Here is a 24,910-nt window from a genome sequence, read left to right as displayed (position 1 = left end):
TAAAAACTAAAATGCAACCAAATATAAAATTGTATCAATCTTATGAGTATCAAAAATATGAATTTCGATCAAGAGTACCTTATATTTCACAATATCGAAAATTATTATTATGAAAAGTTGTTTGTAATTAATTAAAAACTATGTTTTAATATGCAATTACATTCTATTAATTGAATTTTTTTTCTCAAATTACAGATGCCCAACGCTTTTTTCATTTATTACGAATAATGGGATAACTTCTTTATTGTTATTAATGAATGAAGAAGAAGCAAAAATGGAGATCGAATAACAACATATGAGTTATTTTTGATTATTTTTACGTATATTATACAGTCTTAAAGTTTGGTGCGTTTCTTCCCACTCACCCTGTATAGTAGATTTAAAGGGCGCTAAAATATGTCCCGCACGCGGGCGCCAATCAGCCTTGCGGGGGCCCTGGACATTTCTCACAGGCCGGGTTAAATCAAATTGCTTGCTTGCTTGCTTAGAAGTTGTCGCATTCACAGGGTATTTTGTAGATGCAGTTTTTGGACCTTTCTTGTGTGTTGTTGGGTTTAGTTTTATGCAGGATAGATCTCAGAGTGTTGGTTGTTTTGAATGGAGGGAGAAAGAACACAGACGACAATGGAAAGATGCATCAATAACCATGGAAGAAACTGACATAAAAAAGGGAAAAGACAAAAAAGCTATCCTACTCAACGAAGAAAAATGTGTCGTCATTGCATCATTAATTTCTTGTTTCCTCATCTTCGTGATCTAATATCGGGGCATAGGCATTTGGATGTCTATTGATATTACTCTTATCGATATGTCTTATATTGTGTGATCCTGGATATCACTTTTTTAAGCAAGCTTACGCCGCCTACTGCTTGATTTTGATCTCTATTGAAAACTAGTTGGTGGCCACTTTATTATAGTTCGATACATTAGGTACTCTCCTTTTCGTCGTACTTCTGTCAGTCCTATCACTGCCCTCTTTATTTTCTTAATTTCTTCTTCTAATTCTAGCAGCTTTTCTTCTGTAGTTAGTGTCTTCTTCTTCTTCTTTTTGAGTAGATATGACTCTGTCTGTTTTTCAATGTGCCTCCGGTAAGTTGTCATTCCATCGTTTTCATGGTCTTCCCACTGATCATCTTCCTATTGTGGAACCGTCTCTCACCGTCCTTACGTCCTATTTATTGTCATTCGGCTTATGTGGTCGTTCCATTCTACTCTTCTGTTTTTCACCCTGTTACTAATGTTGTCCACCTTGCATCTCCGTCGTATCTCTGCACTTCTATACAGGGCCCCCGTAAGGGTTACTGGCGCCTGTGTGCAAAAAAGGATTTTGGCGCCCCTTAAGGCATTTTGGATCATGCTTTTTATTTATTTTTTGAAGGTAGGTAGGTGCTTAAAATAAACCAACAAACTGAACTTCAGAAGTCATATTTACAATCTGAAGAACTATAAATATGACTATAATACTCAAGGTAAAATATTGTAAAACCTTCGAATTTTAAAGTACCGCTTGGATTGACATGACATATGGTATACACATAGCTAACATGTCAGAGAAAAAAGTGATACTGCCCCGATGTGTGCTTTTGCCATGAATGTGAGTCTCACCCATTTTCGGGGGTGAAAAAACATACGTTCAAAAAGTCTGGAATTGGATAAAATGACCAATTATTTTAAACAACTTTTGTTCTATAAAGTGTTTTCACTAAGTCAATACGTTTTAATACTTTTCAAGTTATTTGCGAGTAAATATGTTCATTTTTCAACAACAAAAAAACACATTTTTAGACGGATTTTTGCAAATACCTCAAAAAGTAAGTTAATAATTATCGAAAAAAATATAACTTATAAAAAAGTGAAAAAATGGTGTAAGTACCTATATTTGAAATCTGCAAACCCAGTAGAAGCAGAGTTATAGCTAATGAAAAAGAGGTTCTTATTCATCAAATTACAAATCGAACATTTTAACGTGAAATAACCAAAAAATCAAGCACTTATCAGGGAAAACTCATTATAACTTTTTTAAAGTGTTTAAAAGAAGCTATATTTTTGTTTTTTTTAACATCAAAAGTAAGTAAGCTACGCTCCAAATAATGTTGGTTCAGTTTTACAAGTAGGTACCTATATAAAATAAATAGTATGCAACGGTAACGATTAATTTAATTTTGAATGCTAATTGGGGGGGTGATTTTTACGGTTTTTTTTTTACCAAAAAAAGGTTGCTTGTATGTTGTTCTTGTTGCTAGAAACTATTTAAAAATCAAATATAAAGCTTTTTTAAACTATGGTATACAGCCAACTATTGGGATTTTCCCATTGATTTTTTTTTCTTTTTTAAACACTTTAAAGAAATTGTAATGAGTTTTCCCCGAAAAGTGCTTACTTTTTTGGCTATTTCACGTTGAAATATTTGATTTGGAATATGACGAATAAGAACCTACTTTTCATTAGCTACAACTCTGCTTCTAGTGGATTTGTAGACTTCATACATAAATTATTTTTTCACTTCTTTGTAATGTAAGCTATATTTTTACCGGAGTTTAAAAAACGGGGTTTTTTATTGGAAAATTGACATATATTCACTCGCAAATAACTCGAAAAATATTGACTTAGTGAAAATCTCTATACAACAAAAGTTGCTTAGAATTAGTCAGTTTATCCAAATCCGGATTTATTTTGAACGTATGTTTTTTCACCCCCGAGAATATCCCCAGGTATTTTCGCGCGTATTCCCCTGAGAATATCCCTTTTCCCCCAGGGCAAAGAACACATCGGCACAATATCACTTCTTTTCTTGTTAGCTATGTATATGACAAATTTCATGTCAATATATAAGCAGTTCTTTAAAATTTACAGCAAAAACCGTGAGTAAATGGACTATTATTTGTATACTAAAATATCAAAATGAAACAAACATAATGAAATCATAACAAAATAAATTAAAATGCCTGGCTTCTGACATGTTCTCTCAAATGGGAATCGGCAGTAACTGGACGATAGACTAATAACAATTTCTGTGTTTTTATACTTAAATTTACTTTCTCCACTTTTATTTTAAAATTTATTTTTGTTTTTTTTGCACTTTTTGACTCCTGGATGTGGCGCCCCTAAAGGATGGCGCCCGTGTGCAATGCACACTTTGCACATATGGTAGCGGGGGCCCTGCTTCTATACTAAATTTACAATTAAGATGCAGTAAAAATAAACAAACTAAGACACGTTAAATGCTACTAGAAACACTCCCGAATCATAACTTACAATGTATAAACTTTGCAAATCAAGATTTGGAATTTTCAATGCATATATATTGTAAATTATGATTTGGGAGTGCTCCTAGTAGCGGTTAACGTGTCTTGGTTTGTTTATTTCTACTGCATCTTGATTTTATATTCAGTATAGCTATATCCCATAGTATCTTACCATCGATTTTTCGAAGGGTTTTCATCCCTGCTATTTCTAGCATTCTTTTTGTTCTTTCTGTATCAGGTCGTGGTTTTGCTGCATATGTCATTATTGGTTTGATGACTGTTTTGTACATTCTGTTTTACACTTCTTTTCCGATATTTTTATTTCTCCATATTGTTTCATTCAGTCAACCTGCAGCTCTGTTTGCTTTATTCATCTGATCTTCCACTTCTGTTTTGAGCTTTCCGTAGCTAGATAGTGTGATCTTAAAATATTTAAACCCCATGACTTGTTCTATTTTATCTGACCCTCCAGCTCTAATTTACACCTTACTAGATTTGCTGTTATAACCATGTATTTAGTTAAAAAGGGTTCAGCAGGTTTTGTTTATATTCGATTCAGAGTTGGACTACCATCTCCATATAGCAACTATTTCAGCATCCTTATGCATAATCAGTGAAGATTATGCAGTCACAACTCTGAAGGGAATATAAACATTCTGCCTCTTTTAAGGCAAAACATCGCGATGCAATGAACCCACCTTTTGAGACGCAAATCAGCGACATCTCTCGTATTACGAGGAAAACAACGAAAAGCCCCAGATACAAAGTTTACTACTTTTTAAACAATTAGAATAATTGAAATAAAAATATAATGAACAATATTTTAAATCTAAGACTTTTCGTTAATAAACTGCTTTCTGGCTGCATCCCATATCTCCGGATTTTACAATATATAATCACGTAGAGACGACGAAAATAGGAGAAAGCAAATAGAGGACACTTAGGCCACGCATTTACCTTCTCTTCGTCATGTATTTAGTCTTTTTTTGGGGAAATTAACATGTTAAATTTTCTAGCGGTTATATTAAATTGGTGCAAGGTGCAGCATACTTTGTAAATCATCTTCACTTTGAGAGATTAGTATTGCGTCATCTGAATAGCAGATTATTTTAAGTTGTTTTTCTCCCATTTGTTATCCTTTTTGTGTTCTTACTTTTTTTATTATTTTATCCATGATCAGGTTGAACAATAAAGGACTCAAAGAGTCTTCCTGTCTTATCATATTGTCAGCTTTAATTGGGTCAATTAGTTCTTCATCTACTTTTACTTTTATTGTGTTGTTCTGGTAGATATTTTTAATCGTTTTAATTATTCCTAGTCCATTTGTCCGTTGTCTTTTTAATAAATGGACAACGTCCTTTAATTTGACCTTAGTGTGCGTATGTTAAATATAGCTATGAACCTCTTACTTGTGTGATGTTTTATGTGTCTGGTTCCATTGTTTCTTATAAAATTTCTGTCCCCCCTTAGTATCCATGGGTTGCCTGAAGTTTTAGTGCGAGATTCTGAGACACTACTTCTCCTCGCTTGGATTGTTTTAGCCTTAACTTGCCACACTGGCCAGGCGGGTTGACAAGTATCTATTGGTCTAAGGGAGGTATTTTATTTCCCTTTTACCCATCGGTAAACTGGATCGGGAATTCCCCTATCATCCACCTGAGGACGTGGACCCAAGTCAGTGCCCTAAAAATATAGGTAGGTGTCTTGTGACAACAGACAACCAAACAGCTATTTGGGAAAAAGGGTATTTATAGTTTTTGCTATATGTATAAGTAAAACAATATCAGAACTATTAACTACTTTATTTGTCATGGCCACACATATTTTTCGATCCAATCTACAAATTCAGAGACTCGAGTATATACACCAGGGATTTTACCACCACAGCCTGCTCCATAGGACACGATTCCAACAATTGAGAAAGCTCCTGTTCTCTCTCTGATTTGCAAAGGACCTCCTGAGTCACCCTAAAATATAAATACAATTTATGTTTAAGAAAATACAGGCTAATTATACTACTACTAAGGAATTCCATAGTTTTCACTGTGGTAGTCGTTTTCTCAACCTTACTTTTCAGCTCGTTTTTTCTTGACAACTCCTATCTTACCCATCATGATTTCACATTGATTCAAGTTTTGTTTGGATTCGCAAAAAAGCGTAGTTCCAGAATATAAACAATTACACATTTTTTTCACTGAAATCCTTTTTTTATTATTATTTAACATTTTTACTGACTCAAGTCGTCTTTTTACCCTATATTATACGAATATCTCGATGTTCAGTCAGTTTACCCTAATATCCTCATCGATGAAGCCATAAAGTAACAGAAAAAAACCTCTTCTTCTTCTTCATGTGCCATCTCCTCTGCGAAGGTCGGCATTCATCATCTCAATTCGCACCACTTTCGATACCGCTGCTCTAAAGAGATCAGCAGAAGAGCAGTTAAACCAAGCTCTCAAATTGTTTACCCAGGAGATTCGTCTTCTTCCATGACTCGTTTTGCCCTGTATTCTTTCTTGTATTATTAATTGCAACAAGTTATAACGGTCGCCCCTCATGATATGTCCCAGATATTGCAGTTTTCTAATTTTAATTGTATTCAAAACCTCTATTTCTTTTCCCATTCTTCTCAACACCTCGACATTCGTGACTATCCACCCAACTTATTCTTCTAACATCCTTCTGTAGGCCCATAACTCGAAAGCTTCTAATCTGTCCGAAACATCTTCCTTTAATGTCAAAACTTCCAACCCATAGAACAATACGGAAAACACGTAGCATCTCAGAAGTCTTATCTTTAAAGAAATTGTAATATCCCTGCTACAGAATACTTTTTTCAGTTTGTTGAAAGCATTTCTTGCTTGTCCTATTCTTGCTTTAATCTCTTCTGTGTATTCACTCCTCATCATCATCATTCTCTTTGCCTTATCCGTATGCAGGGTCGGTTTCTCTAATTGCATTTCTCCACACAATTCTATCTTGGGTCATATCAATGTTAATCCCCTTTACCAACATGTCCTGCCTTATCGTCTCTCTCTCCTTATCTTAACCTATGCTCTCTCATTTTGGCATCAATTCACATCTAGACTTCCCCTAATATACTCATTTCTAATTTTATCCTTTTTTGTCACTCCACTCATCCATCTAAGCATTCTTATTTCCGCCACATGCATTCGTTGTTCCTCTTTCTTTTTCACTACCCAACATTCAGTTCCGTACATCATAGCTGGTCTTATGGCTGTTTTATTATTTTAATTAATTATTATACCCAGATATTTATATTTTTTCACATTTTAAATTTGTTCTCCATGTATTGTTATGATTTCTTGGCGCTGTTGGGCTTTTGTTATTACCATTAATTGTGTCTTTTTTGTGATTAGGGACAGTCCGTTTTCTTCGCTGACTTCTACCACTCTGTCAACGATTTGTTATAAATCTTCAAAATCCTTTACTGACCTATATAGTCTAGTCGCAACATAGGGGGTCCCGTGGACACATTTAGTTCGCCGCAATTTGATGGTGGTATTATAGGTTTTTTCGGTCGACGAATCCAATGGAAATGGTCTGGAAGCCCAAATGTGGTGCGTTTAATTGTTATTAACAAATTATGGTAAAATTAGGTGTTTTTCAGGAATTATTAGGAGCCCTGTAAATAAATTGATAGTGTTAAGGTCTTCTCTGGTGTATTTTTGGTTGCTGAATCGAATGCGACTAGTCGCGATTACTCAAAATATGTTCTTATTTTGTTAATAACAAAATAATAATTTATTCGCCGAAAAGCTCGAAATGCGCTATCTACAGCAAGTTTGTAGTCTTTTTCATAGTATTTTTATACGCTAAATCGATTGCCGCTAGTCGTGATAGCTTAAACCAAGTTCCGACTTTGTTATTAATAAATTATTGCAAAAATAACGGTTTATAGTACGTTCACTCACGGTTTTTGTTCTAAATTTTAATAAACCACTTGGATTAACATGAAATTTGGCATACACGTAGCTAACATGTCAAACAAAACAAATGATATTGTGCTGATGTCTGCTTTTACTCTGGGGGTGAGTTTCACCCCTTTTAGGGGGTGAAAAAACCTTTAAAATAGGTCCGGAAGTTGATAAACTGATTAATTCTAAGCAACTTTTGTTCTATACAGTTTTTTCACTAAGTCAATACTTTTTGAGTTATTTGCGAGTGAATATGTTCATTTTTCAACAAAAAAACCAAATAACTCGAAAAGTATTGACTTAGTGAAAAAACTGTATAGAACAAAAGTTGCTTAGAATTAATCAGTTTATCTAATTCCGGACTTATTTTAAAGGTTTCTTCTTTCACCCCCAAAACGGGGTGAAACTCACCCCCCAGGTAAAAGCACACATCGGCACAATATCACTTGTTTTGTTTGACATGTTAGCTACGTGGATGCCAAATTTCATGTCACTCCAAGTGGTTTTTTAAAATTTAGAGCAAAAACCGTGAGTAAACGTACTATAAACCGTTATTTTTGCAATAATTTATTAGTAACAAAGTCGGAACGTGTTTTAAGCTATCAGGACTAATGACAATCGATTTAGCGTATAAAAATACTATGAAAAATACTACAAACTTGCAAACAATTATTTTGTTATTAACAAAATAAGAACACATTTTGAGTAATCGCGACTAGTCGCATTCGATTCAGCGGCCAACAATACACCAGGGAAGACCTTAACACTATCAATTTATTTACAGGGCTCCTAATAATTCCTGAAAAACACCTAATTTTACCATAATTTGTTAATAACAGTTAAACGCACCACATTTGGGCCACAGCGACCCAAAAAACCTATAATACCACCATAAAATCGAGGCGAACTGAGGGTGTCCACGGGACCCCCTATGTTGCGACTAGACTAATATTTAGAGCGATATTCTTCTCCATTATCAATTTTATTATATTCTCTTCTTAAGTTTTCACTCCACTTTCGCTCTCTCAGAGTATTTCTTGCAATGCTTGTCAGTATTCTCCTGTCTTTATGTTTTAACTGTCATGCGTTGGGCTTCTGAAACATACGTCATTATTGGTCTTATTACTTTTTTTTTTCTTCTGAGGGTGGAAATTTTTGTAAAAACCTGGTCGTACCTGGTTGTATCCCTAGGATGGCTGGCGTGTGTTGGATTCAGAATAGAGGAGTATGTGGTGTCCACATCTAAGAATATTAAACAATTTAGACGGCATGAAAACCTTTATTCATTATACTAATTGAACATATGCTAATATCTGAATTACATATTATAGGTTATCTGTGAAGTTGGTCATAGATAGATTTGTAGAGGTGGGAAGTAACATAACTGTTACAGGTAGCATACATTACATCCCTCCACACCAAGATCCGAATATAAAAACCACATTGTCATAGTCTTAATTAGAAATCTAAACGATCCGGCGGTCTGATGGTTCTTCTCAATCTTTCCTTAATATTAGGTGACTGCAACCCAACGGTTGATTGTGATGCACTGTCTTTAATTGACGAAGGAACCGCACTGATATCTTCACTCGAAAATTCGGTTTCAACACTACCGGACACTCCTTGGGTCTCACTGGTATTTTTTAAGGTTACCAAAGCTTCAGTTTCACTTAAAGGTAATGGTGAACTTACAGAAGTACTTGGAACTGAACTTAGTGGATCACACGTATCTCTATCCTTGTCATCAGAAATTTTAGATATTTCTTCATCGTAAAAATGACCACATTTAACAATTTGGTCCAAATGTCTTTTCCATTCAAGACTTGGATTATCTAAAGGCTGACATAGAAATGTTTGATGTCCTAATTTTCTAACTATTTTACTCTTTGCCCATTTAGGCTTTTGTGCATTTACCCTGTAATCCCTAACATAAACATCTTCTCCTTCTATAAATTCTACCACCCTATTACCTTTATGGTATTTTATCTGTTGTTCTCTAGCTCGCAATATCTTATCGTTAAATGTCAAAAAGTCAAATTTGGTTTTAATTTTACGCCCAAACATGAGATAGGCAGGAGTTTGAAATGTCACTGAATGAGGGGTAGTTCTGTAAGTTCTGATTTTTGAATAATTTATGAAGTATCGATTTTTTTTAAGAATATCTATAAATTTTGAAATATGAAGTGATTTTTGAATTGAATATTTTTATAGAAGTTTATTATATATGCTATTCTTGAATTTTTATTGAATTTTGAATTGTTATTAAATTTATTTGAAAAATCTATATCCGATTTCGATTTTTAGTACGGTTATTTTTAAATATTGTATGGAATATCGAATTTTTTCCAAAAAAAATTCTATCGAATTTTGAGATTTGCACTGATTTTGAATATTTTTATCTAACTTTTGCATAGGCTGTTTTTGAATTTTGAATTGAATTTGTATCGAATATGTATACTATTATTGAATTTTTATTAGCCATTTTGTTTTTATTATTGATATTTGTTGTTTCTATAGATACATTTTCATCGATTTTGTGTTAAATTTTGTATGAGATGAACCTGAATTAATATTTTTTTGAGTGATAAATGATATTTTTTTAATGAATAATGATTAGTGATGACATACGTTGATATAAGAGCTTTAAGACAAACATTGCTATAAGCAAGAGATATATTTTTAACGAACCGACCTGAAGAGTCGAGATAAAGAATCTGGAGGACTATATAGATAAGAAGAAGAACTAACAATATTATAAGCTAAATATTATGAGGCAACTAGAGACAATAAGAAACCCACTGCTCTTGTCAAATTAGGAAGGTACTAATGATTTATAGAAGCTTGAACGCTTATTAGAGACCCACTCTGTGTTTTGAAGGGTACCTATTTTATTCATGATTATTCGTGAATAAACAACGGCCTCAAAGCAAGGGATTGAGGTTGTGATATTTTTAGAAGAATTTGAACCGCATAAAATACCTATTTCGTGTTTTGAGTTAACTATACCACCTAGATGGTGCGTACAGATCAGGACGAAAATTCGGGTTAATATTGGCGGAGAACTAAGACATCCGAGTGAAACCTCTTTTATTAAGGTAAAACGAAGGTATCGGACCTAGTATATGAAGTGATGATTATGATGTTATATGAAATGATATATGAGATAAATGATATATGATTGTTATATGAAAGATGTATATGAAGATGAATTATGTACACTGTAGAAGTGTTATTATGTGGAGAAAATGAAGAAATATAGTTGTAGTACCAGACAAGAAGAAGAAGAGAAAAAAAGATAATTTTTTTTATTAAAATATGTGGGAAAAATGAAAGAAGACACATAAAAATTGCAAGAAAAGAAGCAAAATTAAGAATAATATCAAATAAGTAGCTAATCATTGAATTATGTCTAAGAATTAAAGCTGTAAATTTTTTTTTCTCTAAAGTAATGTTAATTATAAATAACTTATTTTTAAATGTAGATAATGAATTCAGGTTAAATTTTCGCGGAAAATGGAAGTATTTGAATTAAGGATAGACAATATCTTACAATAGTGTTAGTAGATAGTAAGCAAAGGGACACAAAAAGTGAAATTCTTAGACATTCAGCAACAGAGATTAAATCTTTATTATAGCTACAAAAGAGTTATTAGAAGTTTAGAGAAATATTAGAAATGTTTAGAGAGATTACATTTTTATTATAGGTACATTATTTTAGAGTTAGTAAGACATATATAAATAAATCAAAAGAAGACTGAAATAGGAATTATTAATAGAGTAAAGGATACATTTTTTTACTTATTCGAGTAATATTAGCTTAGCTTAGGACTTTTAGTTAGATACGAGATTTTTAGTTAGGTAGATTAGATTATTCCCCTGCTTATATGAGATGCATATAGGCACTAAAAGACTATATTAAAAATCCCGATAGGTTTAGTCACTGTTTTCATGTGGACACTGTTTTGTGAATGGAGAAAAGACTCAAAAAGCAAGACGGAACAGAAAGTGAATTAGTGATAATAATAAACAATTTTTAGGATTAAAAAAAAAACTCTGAAACGTACCATGTTACAGTTAGTTAGGATAGTTAGGAAATTTAATTTTTGAAAATAGTATTAGGTAACCATAAACATTTTGTAAAAGGGAAAGAGGAATATACCGTCAGATATTCTTCTTCTCTTCTTAGGACTTTCTTTTTTTAAAACGGCGGAGATGTGGTATATTATGAACCCTCTGTATAAATCATAATTTAAATATGATGTTATTAACCTTTAGGGTATTGAACATACATAAAAACAATAGCTTATAGTTTGTATCACATGTTTATTACGAGTGAACTTGAACTATATTTGTTATGGTTCAGATAGGTATAAAAACACGCTGAGCAATCAGTATGGATATAGATATACAAATAATTATTAGAAGTTAGTATGTAGTAAGGCGAGGCGCTATGAATCATTAATGTCATTGTTTAGATATTGGATACCAGTGAATAAAATATAATGTATAGTAAGACGTGTTTAGTCTTTTTAATTAATTAGAACCAGAAGGCAGTAACAACACACTATTTAATACAGAATGCGATGTTTTAAAGTATCATATAAATGCTAAAATCGGAATTAAATCTGATCTGGGCTATATGCTGGCCAATATAATTTTTAAATTGGATCTCATCAAGGTAAGTACTCACTATGCTAATTGCATGAAGACGTGCATTAGCACCAATATGTCATATCCAATATGGCTTTCAAATGGCAAAACGTGATCTTTAAAATGTATTCAATGTACAATCAGTTGGCATTCGCCTAATCACCTCCACGTGTTCAGTATGTCCTTTAAAAGCAAAACCGCTTTGTAGCACTATGCCGCCACCACCAAGACTAACGCTCTGTATGAGGTTACAACTGAAATACTGTTAGCCAACTCTTCTGTACACGAAGTTTTGTAAATGTTGCTTCCATATCATGAACGGTATGCCAGATGTAACATCATACATAATGTTAATTTTGGTGGTGGCGGCATTTGGTGGTATTTCTTGAAAAAGAGAGACCGAGCTTGTGGAGGTGATTGGGTGAATGACAGCTGATATGTACCGGGTGTCCCAATAAGAATGGCTCTCGGCCATATCTCGGGAACCGTTTATAGTAGAGCTTTGAAATAAAAAAATTTATAACAAAAGCTGCCTCAGGAAAAGCCTGGAAATTATTTTCATAATTGTGGGACCACCGCTAGAGGGCGTAATTGAATATCAAAAATTAAAAAATCTAAATTTTACAAAATTTTCCTAATGAAGGGGCACTGGAAATCCGATCGTCGTATTCTTCATAAAATTCTACGCATATTTGATTTGACAAGTTTAGGTCTACCTTTGGAAATAAGAGGTGGGGGTGAGTGGGAACCTTGTTATGAAAAACGGGCTGTGAGTCCGGTTCTGCTTAATCAAATTTTGAAAACTGGGTGTTGTTGAAGACAGATCTTTTTTTTCAATGTAAGCGTGATAACTTTGAACCATTCTAATAAGTAATAAGCCAGCTGGGAGGCGTTATTTAATTTTTTTCAGAAATCTAGTTTTCTTTGGAAAATATTAAATACAAGTATGCATTTTTGATCATACTTTATAAAATTAGATTAAATTAGCAATAGAATAGCGAAAACCGCATGTCGATACCTTTTTTCTATCTCAAGATATCTCGAGAAACGTGTAAATTTTATACATAACTGTTACTATCACCGGTAACCTAAGTTAATGAAAAGTAGTGTGCTGTGGGAAAAAACAAAATAACATTTTCCAGATGTCAACGTATAAAAATATAATTAATTAAAACAACAATATAAAGAGAGACAATACTATTAAAATTAAATATAACACAGAACAAAAAGAACTACTTAGTGACGACCTAAATATTCAAATTGTTGCCCATCATACACTACTCTAGGATACATTATCCAGAGAATACTAAATGCCATTCAAAGCATATCGAAAGCAGAAATTGAGACTGCTGTTCAATCTACTCTTGAAAGAGTAAATGTTTGCAACGAAAATGATGGGCAAAAATTTGAACGTTTATGTCATCACTAAATAGTTGTTTTTATATCTTTGTAATAGGGCTTTTCAACGCTTCTCATTTGTTTCGAACCTCTGTCATATGCCGTATAATCCGTGTATAATATTCATATACGAGATATGAACGAGGCTCGAAACAAATGAGAAGCGTTGAAAAGACCTAATATACGTTGACAGCTGGAAAATGTTTCTTTGTTGTTTCCATAGCACACTACTTTTAATTAATTTCGTTTACCGGTGACAGTAACAGTTATGTTTTTAAATTTACACGTTTTGTAAGATATCTCGAGATAGAAAAAAGGTATTAACAATCGGTTTTCGCTATTCTGTTGCTAATTTTGTCTAATTTTGTAATATGGTATTAAAAATGCATGTTTATATTTAATATTTTCCAAGGAACACTAGATTTCTGAAAAAAATTAAATAACGCCTTCTAGCTGGCATATTACTCAGTAAGTTGGTTGGAAATCATAACTTTTACATTGACGAAAAAGATCTGTCTTCAACAAGACCAAGTTTGCAAAATTTGATTAAGCAGAACCGGACTCACAGCCCGTTTTTCATAACAAGGTTCCCACTCACCCCCACCTCTTATTTCCAAAGGTAGACCTAAACTTGTCAAATCAAATATGCGTAGAATTTTATGAAGAATACGACGATCGGATTTCCAGTGCCCCTTCATTAGGAAAATTTTGTAAAATTTAGATTTTTTAATTTTTGATATTCAATTACGCCCTCTAGCGGTGGTCCCACAATTATGAAAATAATTTCCAGGCTTTTCCTGAGGCAGCTTTTGTTATAAAATTTTTTATTTCAAATCTCTACTATAAACGGTTCCTGAGATATGGCCGAGAGCCATTCTTATTGGGACACCCGGTACATTAAAAACATTTTAGAAGATCATGTTATTTGCCAGCCATATTGGATAACAAATTCGTGTTAATGCACCACACGCAGGTCTTCATGTCGGTATAATAGTGAATACTTACCTTGATGATATTCAATTTAAAAATAATATTGGCCACCATGTAGCCCATAATATACTTAATTTGTTGATGGCGCCCATTAATTAATACTTTTTACTCTGAGCTTCACCGATGAGGCATAAGGATGCTGAAATAGCTATATGGAGATGGTGGTCCAACTCTGAATCAAATATAAACAAAACCTGCCTTGATCTTTTCTATCTTAATACTTTTTAATTTGAAATGTTACTTCAAGAACTCACCCTCGTTGATCTCCGAGACTGTAGCTTACCGGGGCATTCCGAAAGTTAAGTAGCACAAAGTATATTTAGTGTATCATGCCTATGACCTGATAACATTGTTTAAGTATATTTTTATGATTGTTTAATTTGTCGTGCTACAACGTATTATATTTCAGTTTGTTCAGAGAGAACCATAAACGCCCTTACGTACGTTTCACTCTCATTAGAGATCTTCAGAGGGGTATATATGTTATGGCGAACACGCCACTGTGTGCTTTTATTTTAATATCTGGACTACATCGGAGATAACTGATAATTTTGAGGTGTCAGTGATATTTTCAAGGACCATAAAAGATTTTAAGGAATAATTAGTTTTTACTTTTTAGTATCGTTTTGTACTCTGAGCTGTTAACATCTAAATAAAACTTGTGCATTTCCTTTAGTAGTTTCGTTACTATAATTATCCAACGAACACACATCATTTTATAAAGAATAAAACTTATATGGCTACCTCTACGGTAGAGGTATACCGATATCAGCTATTTAGACAAAGGGGATCTATGGTTTTTGTTATATTATGTATAAGTAAAACAATATCCAGAACTAGCAGCTACTTTATTTGTCATGGCCACACATATTTTTCGATCCAATCTACAAATTGAGAGACTCGAGTATATACACCAGGGATTTTTCCACCACAGCCTGCTCCATAGGATACGATTCCAACAATTGAGAATGCTCCTGTTTTCTCCCTGATTTGCAAAGGACCTCCTGAGTCACCCTAAAATATAAATAGAGTTTAAGTTAAAAATATCGTCTGATATTAATAATATATGAGCACTACAGGCCTAGCAGGCCCATGGCTTGATTCATGGCTCTTCCATTCTCGTTTATCGTTAGCTTTCCTTTTCCAGTTGGTTATGTTAAGTCTTTTCATGTCTTCTTTGACCTCATTGCTCCATCTTGACTTCGGTCTTCCCCTTCTTTTTCTTCCTGCCAACGCACTAGATATCATTTTTGGGAGTCTCGCTGTTACTGCTAGTTGTTACTGCTAGTATATTAGGTTCTTGGTAAAGATCTGATATCTCCTTGTTTGTTCTTCGCATCCATTGTCCATTTACGTTCTTCCCCCAAAGATTTTGCGCAGCACTTTTCGCTCCCACACTAATAGCATTTATTGCTGTTTTTTTTATGTGATCCATTTCTCAGATGCATAAGTTACAATTAGCCTTATTACGGTTTTGTAGGTTCGTAACTTTGCTCCTCGGAATATATTTTTGCTTCTCAACAGCCTGTTGAGAGCATAATGTTCTTTTCATGAGCATTTTTCAGTGCGTCACAAATGATAGAAAAAAAGGTTAGTCCGTGATCAATACACATTTATGACATTTATTCTAACACGACATTTTAGTTAAATCTGACAGTTATCACATTTTATTTGCAATTTGGTATAAAAACAAATCAATTTTGGTTATTGCATTTATAAAATGGTATTTTCTTTGATTTGTATAGTCTTATAAATTGTACAGATTAAATTTTTTTATATAGAATAATATAATATTATTTAATATTGTATTATTAGCGCCATCTATTGACAACTAGATTAAATGTTATAAATGTCACCGACGAAATGTAATCAGAGACGTGCGTTTTTTTCTGTCACATACAATTTAATGCGTTAGAGAGAAATCGAAAAACTGTGACGCACTGAAAAATGCTCATGAAAAGAATTATATACGGCACGGTTACCTGACAAAATTGTTCTCCGTATTGCTTTTTGGATATTAGAGTCCCTTGTGAAAATACTTCCTAAGTCTTCAAACCTTTCCACTTCTTCGAATTTATATTGGATTCCTTTTGTTCTTTTCATCGTTATGTATTGACCCTGAGTAAATTGTTTGTTTGACCATTCCATATATTTTGTTTTTTCTTCGTTCATCTAATGTAATCCTTTGGTCACCGCTTTCTCATCGAGCTTCTTGGCTGTTTCCATCAGTTCCACTTTGCTCCTAGCCAATATTACCAGGTCGTCGGCAAATGCTAAGCACTGGTGCTTCTTATGATAAATAAGACCTGTTCTATTAATATTTGCTTCTTTTATGACCTTTTCCAATATTATGGTAAACATTACAGATGATAATGGATCACCTTGCCGTACTCCTTCTTTGACATCAAAGCTTTCTTTGTAAAGTTAATTGTATCATCCTAACAAGTTTTGGACAAACACCCATATCTTACAATGCTGTGAATAGTTCTTTTCTTCTGACTCGATCGAAAGCCTGTTTAAAATCAATGAAAAGAACCATCGTGGGTTTATTGTATTCATGGCTTTCGGCTTGTATTTCCTTTAGCTTGAAAATTTGATCTACGGTGCTTCTGCCTTTCCTGAACCCACACTGATATTCTCCTATGCTATTATCAGTCGTTGCTTGTTAATCTATTTTTAATATGCATGGCTAGTGTTTTATAAGCTATGTTAAATAGCGCTATGCCTCGATAGTTCTGACATTCTGCTTTACTTCCTTTTTTATGTATAGGGCATAATATTGCATCTGTCCATTCAGCAGGTATCACTTCTTCTTTCCATATATTTTCAAGTAATTTCTGTATTTTCTCTGCTAGCTGGTACTCTACATATAATATAATCATTTCTGCTGTTATGTGATCACTTCCCGGGCTCTTGTTCATCTTTAAATTCCCGATAATATCTTGAATGTCGCTTATGGTGGGTGGTTCTTCTTCCTGCTGTTGATTTTGTGCGTTAGCTGGTGGCTCCATTATTTCATCGTTATCCACATCTGTCTCGTGTGGTCCATTCAAAGACCGTCAAAATATTCTTTCCAGAGCTCTAATACTTCCATTTCGCCCATAATTATTTCTCCATTTCTATTTTTATAATGCATAGTTTTCGACTGGTAACCTCGCTTCTAATTTTTTAATTCTTGGTACAGGTTCCTAATTTCTTTATTTTTATAGTTTTCCTCTATATTTCTCAACTTTAGTTCATAGTGCTTCCTTTTTTCTCTCTAAGTATTCTGTTAGTTCTATTTCTCTGCTCCATATAATTTCTTTTCGCGTCTTCTGTATTTTGAGTTAACATCTTTAACCGCTGTTTGCCTCGCTTTTCTAGTTCTTCTTCACATTCTTTGTCGAACCATGTTTTTGATTTTACTTCAGCTTGGCATTAATCTTTGTATTGACACTTTCCGCTGCCTCGTTAATTGCATCTTTTGTTGTCCGCCACAATCACTCTACGATTCCGTCTTCTGCTGTGTGTTCTAGTTTTTCATTACTAATTTATTCATATAGTGTTCGTTCATTTTCTGTACGTAATCTTATTGGCTTATTTTTCCCATCTGTATTTCCTAACTGTATTCCCATCAGGCGATCTTCATGTACTTTTGTGAATATCTTTTCGTTGGAAGTATGTGCTCTTTATTATTAGTCCCTTTTCTTTAGCAAAATCCACTAGAACGTAGCCATTTTCGTTTGTCTCTGTATGTAAGCTGTGTTTTCCTATTGTGGGGAACAATAATTCCTCCCTGCCTATTTTAGCATTAGCATCTCCTAGGACAATCTTCATATCGTACTTAAGAATAGCCTCATATACTTGCTCGTTTATTTCTATTTCTTTTTCTTCTGAAGGTGCATGTATATTTACAAACGATATCTTTTGGAATTTACCTTTTAGCCTGAGGGTGCATAGTTTATCCGATACTGCTTTAAAGTCTACAACAGGTTTTTTTAATTTCTTACTTATTAGAAAACCTGTGCCCAATATTCTGTTGTTGCGTCTACTGTTAAAGAATATATAGCCATCTATTTCCTGACTGCTCTATCCCAGTTGCTTAGTCCCTTGTAGTCTCTTGTAGAGCCACCAGATAAAATTTATACTTTTTGGCTTCGTTTACTAGAGGATTCAGTTTACCTTCCTGGAATGATCCTCTTATATTCCACGTCGCTATTTTAACTAATTCTTCTTTATTGCCATTATCTCGTTTATTAGTTTTCGATTCTCGTTTCCGTTTTCTTTGACGGGTCATCTTTGTTTGCTCTTCTAGTACTGTCTTGCTATCCATCTCTACCAAATATATTTTGTCTCCCAGCTTTCTTGCTTCATTAACTTTTACTTTGACTCGCATTTTCTTTTCTATGAATTTTTCTACCTCATTCCCTAGCAAAAGTGGTTAATCGGTGTCAATCTGCAGTCCTTGAATCACAATATTTTTCCTTCTTCCCTCTCTTTCTAATTTTTGTATTCTTTCGTTGGAGATCTTTAATTCATTTCGTAATTGATTAATATCTTGAAGCGCCTTTTCATTAATATCGTTTCAGTTCTTCCATTTCCTTTCGATATCCTTTTTTCTCCTTTTTGAGTTCCTTGATATTTTCGGTTACCTGATTCATGTTCTCCTCATGTCTTCTCTGCCGGTTCTTTATTTCGTTTATATCCTCTCAGCATCTTCATCATTTGTATTAGCATTTCCTTATTTAAGTTATCCTCTCTCCTCGGGGATCTCATTGTTTTCTTAGATTTTTTGAATATCCCATCCATATCACCGGCTTTTCTTTTCCCCCCATCTGTTGACGAATCATCAGAGTCTGCCATAATCGCACAGTTTTACCTTTCTACTTTTGTTTTGTTTTTGTCCTTGTAATTGTTGCCCCGCGTCTGTTATTATTTATTACTTATTATTATCTATTATTTCTATCTATTATTTATTTATAACAAGAGTTGGCAGGCGACAGTAGACCAATACGTACATGTGACTTCCTATTCAAGTAGGGACTATTATATTCCCGGATAGTTATCAAATTTCATCGGCTATAAGTCGTTTTATTTTTACAATTTTATAATGTAACCTTTAAATAAATACAGCCACTGTTTCAAGTAACAAGTAAAAAGTTCACTGAAGATGGACGGAAGAAGTCCGAAAACGTTCGTTCTTAACACTTATATCATTTTAATTTCTACAACAGGAGTTTTTACTTCGATGTTAAATAGTTGTTTATGTAGTAAGAGCGGAAAGTGATACATTATTGCTTGAGAGTAAGAGTTACCGCACGACACGAAGCGAAGAGCGGTAATTACTCTAAAGCAATAATGTCACTTTTTGCTTGTAATACATACAACATTTTTTCTACAATCACTTAATAAAATTAAACTATTTTTAAATCATTAACTTTATGAGTTTGAATATCCAATTTGTTTGTATTGTATGGATGTATGGTTGCTACGGACGACGCGCGTTTATAAGTATTAATGTTCAATTTGTTTGTATTGTGTGGTGGTATGGTTGCTACAGACGACGCGCGTTTTTTAAACTTTAAGGCGCTAGAGCGATAAAGTGACGGTACTCAGTAAACGTAAACTTTTCGTTGCCATTGACAAGCGAAAAAGTCTTCTTTATCAAGTGATTGTAGAAAAATTATTTAATAGATAATGTAGTTCATTCTAAATAAATGCCAAACTTGCTAATATATTAAACATGTACATTTAAATTTTAAAGTTAACTTACCCAGCAGGCGTCTGAAGCATTTCCAAAGGCACAAATTTGTGTGCTGTCAATTGTTCGAATACCCAGAGATATAGTAGAGTATGTATCGTTACATGATGTAGCAGATACAGGAGCCAATTTGGCTTTTTGTAAAATTATACTTCTATCATCTTCGTTAACTAAAAATTTTAAAAGTAAAAAATATTAGCATTTCATTCTTAAGTTAAAATTCTAGTAAATTTTTTTTAAGGAAAAAGTTCAATTACAGCATAAAACTTACAGATAGACGTTTTCCCCCATCCTGTTACAATCAATCCTAGAGGATCGTCATGTTTCCCGTATAGACACGCTGGCCTTATCGTCTCGGAAAAAGTGGCATTTCTTTTTAACTCTATAATGGCAAGATCACCTTGTTTCCCTAATGGATCGTAAGATTCGTGTATTCTAATTCTCTTAACATCGATATCTTGATGATTGGTATCATTGATTTTTGTTACACCCATGCGGGCTTTTAAAGGTTTATCTTTAAATACACAATGGGCCGCTGTCAGCAAGAAATTGGGAGAGATTAGAGTTGCTCCACATTTCCAGCTGAGTTCTCCCGGTGGAAGATTGCTGTCTTCGTAGCCAAGGGCTACCTAAAAACAAAATTTACTAAGCAGAATAATGCACTTATTTTAGTTATATTATAGATATTTTTATTGAATTTCATAGCGAATATATTGACCCATTGGTTGCCACTTTTCAGAGTTTCTGCCGATTGAGCTACTTTAAGAGTTATATTATAATGAAGATGGATTCACACACTGGTCCTCAAAAGAGATTCAACTCTCAATTATTATGCTGCCATGTGCTAGACGTGATACGATGTCACGATTTTAGACTGGAAAGTCGACAAGCATTTCCTGAATTGGTAAGCAGCGTTTCACTACTGAATTTTGGCTGTAGCCTAGTCGGGATAGCATTTGACCTTGCATTACGAGCTGCCCCAAATTTTATTTTTCTAATCTTTAGGGGGGAGTCAATAGTAGTATAAATTTAAAATCTCGACTGAATTTGACCGTTGCGTTAGCCGCCATCTTGATTTTAAACGAGAATCGTTTTTGCTCAATATCTCCGCCATTTTCAACTTTTCGACTAAAAGTGTAAAAACTGAAATTGTTGAAAACATGATTTTCTATAATTTCGTTTTTTATAATTTTTTCGTGCGGTTGATATTCTCCGAGTTATGAAAAAAAAATAGTGACAGTTAGAGCATAATTATTGATTTATTGAATTATCTCGTTTATTATTAGTTTTACAACAAATTTGAACCTATACAAAAATGAAGAGAATTAAATTTTGTACAATTTTGATCTTTTAATTTTTTTGATAAAATCACTATTTAGGGTATTAGATGCGGTAAAGGTGCGAGCGTAAGATCCGATTGATTTTATAGCAATGGTTTTTGTTTAATATCTCTGCCATTTTTAACTTTTCGACAAAAAGTGTAAGGACTGAAATAATTGTTGCAATTACGATTTACTACAATTTTTCGAGAGAACCAGTGGCGGGTCTACGAGGGGGGATGGGGATATTCCCCCCAACAGGGTCCAAAATAAAAAAAAAATGTTGAAATATTAAAGTATGTTAGCTGACATGAATCTTAATTATCGACAGACAAATTCAACCAATAAAACCCGCTAGTTAATAAAATTAAGTGAAGTTAATGCATATAAGTTATTATTTACCTATCGCTCACTGATTTCTATAGTGGCACAACCGCAAAAATGAAGTTCGTGACATCATAGAATACCATTCAAAATTACAATTTATGGATAAGAGGTCGACAGAAGAAACCAAATACTTGTCAATGAATGGTTACATATTACTTTTTTTTTCCATTGTATAAATTTCGAGAACTTTGATATACATATGCCAGTATTGAATTCAAATTTTATAGCGTTTTGGCAAAGATGGTCGGTCGTAAGTAGTGGCATAAAAAGTTCGTAAAATAAACGTTTTTATTTTTTAATTTTTTAATCATGTTTTTATTCGAAATAAAGATATACTATATGAACACAATAATATTTTTCTTACTAATAACTAAAAAAGTAAATAACTAAGTTCAATTTGATGTGAATTCTTAGAAGAATAACGTATTCAAAATATCAAAATAGATTTTACCAAAACGTTGAAAATTCGGATGGCCCGGAAGCTTTTTCCGGGACGCCGGGACACAACTTCGTAATTCGGGCCATGTTCCGGATTTTTCGGACTAGTTGATCACACTACCTATACCGCGTAATATTTACAAAAAAAAAACAATGAACGGTATTTTTTCATTTTTACCATATGTGGAAACTCCTTGTCCAAAGCGTCTACACCAATTGTGGTGATGTGGAAAAAAATATTTGGTCTAGGTCCTATTTTAATTTCTTCGCAAGCTAAAATAATAAGAAAAATGCTTTTACTATTTCCCTACACCAATTTTAGTTGAGACAACAAACAAAATTAATTATTATTGAGTCATTAGACAGTATTATTGATAAGGTATTTTCTTCCGATTTATATCCTACTATGCATCCGATATGCTAAATTTGCAGTTACTAAAGAGCCATTATGGGGACCTATTGGGTTGTAAAGATTAGATCCTAAAACCAAAAAAAGTTAAGTTAAATTTTCCATTTTAATGGAGGCATTTTTTCGTTTTTTTCCGATTATAGCGCCATCTATCCATAATTCGAAAAAATGTCTCGAATTAAAGATACTTATTCTTGTGCATATATTTTCAAAAAAAATCCCTGTTACCACCTAGTGGTGTAAGGCTATGTAAGGTTATTCTCATGTAAGTAATCCAAATCTGCAATAAAAAATGGGGGTTCCTATTTAAGATTTGAAAGTACGACCCCCCACCTCAACACCGTGGGTGATATTTGACAGATTTTTGAAAAATATTAAACACGTACTTTTCAGTTTTTCGATCTGATGTTCATTTCGCGAAATATCGCGGGGTTGCTATTTAAAATTTTAAAGTTACCCATCCACCCACCCTCCTCAGTGGGGGGTCGTGTTTGGTATCATTCGATAGAATTTTGAAAAATATTGAACATAAATTTTTCAGTTTTTCGATTTGAAGTACAAGGTTTCTCCCCATGTGATTTTCTGACGCGCTCGAGTAACTACAAAAATCCCCGCTTGGGCTCCCCTACTATAATATATAGTTACTTTACATAGATATATTAATATATTAGTTTACATACATATATTATTGAAATGTTTTTCTTGTATTCAGTAAAAAAGCAAAACTTGATAAAATTTTGGAATCATATTTATTCCGTCACTGAGTTTCTATCGATATTTACGTTAATGTTGTTAAGAATTAATGATTTATTTTGATGTGCTTGGAGGCTCCGAAGGCGCAGAGTGTATCTCACAGATATTCAAATTGCTAGAGCAATAACTTTAATTTAAGAAGGTTACTCAAGACGCCGTGTGGCAGAGATGTTAAATGTTAGCTGTGCTGCAATAAAAAAAAGCCTGGAGCAGACATGAAATGTATGGAGTTATTAGAAGACAACCTTATACGCATCGTGCAAGCTCGACTACAGCTAGAGAAGATTGATTTTTTTACAATTATGGGCCGTCAGAGACCTTCGAAGTACTGCTCGAATGCTACAAAATGAGTTAGTAGAAGCTACGGGTACAAGAGTAAATACTCAAACTATACTTCACGAACATAGGTTGAAGGCCAGCTAGAGCCTCCTTTGACTTTTGACCCCTGCACATTATAGAGCCAGACGATTGTTAGAAGAACATAATATGAATAATTGGACCAGGGCACAATGAAGTAACGTAATGTTTACTGACGAGTTCAGATATCTTTTAAATCATGTTGATGGACGTGTTACAGTTTGGAGAAGACCAGGCGAGCGCTTTTTGGATTCCACAATTCAAGAAATCCAGGCTTTTTGGCAGAGGTTCCATTATGGTTTGGGGTGGGATAACTTTAAATGGCTATTCTGTCTTAGTAGTTGTTCGGCGAGGGGCGACGACGGCAGGTCGGTACATAAATGAAGTTCTTGAACTATATGCTGTCCCACTTGCTGAAAATATGGATCCAGAATTTATCGTTCAGCAAGATAATCTGAGACCGCACGTGGCAAGAATAGTGCAAAATTATTTTAATACCCAAAATATTCAGGTTATGGAGTGGCCAGCGAGGAGTCCAGATTTGAATACCATACACTCGGAATGCGCCTAAAGGATCGTCAGCCAGTAAGAAGCCATGTCAAGTAAGATCTCGTGGAAGAATGGGAACAACTAGATCAAGGAACTATTGGAAATTTGATTGAAAGCATGCCTGGACGTTTTGCAGAAGTTTGGTCAGTCAGAGGAGCCCATAGACGCTACTAGTTTTGTTTTAAAAGAATTTTTAGCAACTCTGTTATTAAACAAATAAATCAAATGTTTCGAATTTATCAATTTTTATTTTTTTTTCACCAGAAAATTTGCAGTTGAGTAACAAAAACTTTGCTATGCTTATAGCGAAAAGCCTTGACTGCAATTATACAGTACGTAAATCATTCAGCTGGACATAGGGAATATACATTGAGAGCATTGTGGCAACTGCGCTAACCTGTGTTAGTTGAAGCTTCTGTTCGAGTATGAGTTTTTGGTGCAATAGAGCTGTTAGAACAAATAGAATGAGTGAGTTTTGAAACAAGGCTCTCCACAAATAAATCAAAAACAAAGTTTATAATTAATGAGTTAATAATTTTACTTTAATTTTTAAAATATTTTTTAATTAAAAACTAATTCCAAAACTAAACAGTTTTCCCATTCCCTTAGGCCAAAAATATTTAGCTACTACATCGTACTATTTTGACGTTTATTTGTATCAGTCGAAATGAGTTGTCAATTTTGAGGTTAATGCCCCTTAATGCTAACAACCAAATTGTCGTCGAGAGAGCTCAGTT

The 24,910-nt window shown here is 33.7% G+C and overlaps 1 protein-coding gene across 4 annotated transcripts in view; it reads right to left on the bottom strand.

Moving 5' to 3' along the window:
* Positions 1-24,910, bottom strand: part of LOC114327129 (serine protease persephone-like) — a 129,647-nt gene that overhangs the window by 31,779 nt on the left and 72,958 nt on the right. Inside the window, exons 3-6 of one of the 4 annotated variants that reach the window (XM_028275639.2) lie at positions 22,284-22,378; positions 20,233-20,590; positions 19,974-20,131; positions 5,032-5,212 (exon numbers count right to left, since the gene is read on the bottom strand). The exons of 1 other annotated variant lie outside the window; for it this stretch is intronic. In XM_028275639.2, the coding sequence (XP_028131440.1) occupies positions 5,054-5,212; positions 19,974-20,131; positions 20,233-20,590; positions 22,284-22,378 (770 nt within the window). In that variant the 3' untranslated portion in view covers positions 5,032-5,053. Of the gene's footprint in view, positions 1-5,031; positions 5,213-15,052; positions 15,236-19,973; positions 20,132-20,232; positions 20,591-22,283; positions 22,379-24,910 lie in introns of those variants that run through there. 2 more of the 4 variants (XM_028275638.2, XM_050646333.1) reach the window with 2 other exon arrangements.

Source organism: Diabrotica virgifera, chromosome 3 (genome assembly GCF_917563875.1).
Source record: "Diabrotica virgifera virgifera chromosome 3, PGI_DIABVI_V3a".
NCBI classification, from domain to species: Eukaryota; Metazoa; Arthropoda; class Insecta; order Coleoptera; family Chrysomelidae; genus Diabrotica; species Diabrotica virgifera.
Note: the sequence above shows the minus strand (reverse complement) of the source record. Positions and strands in the feature narration are given on the sequence as shown.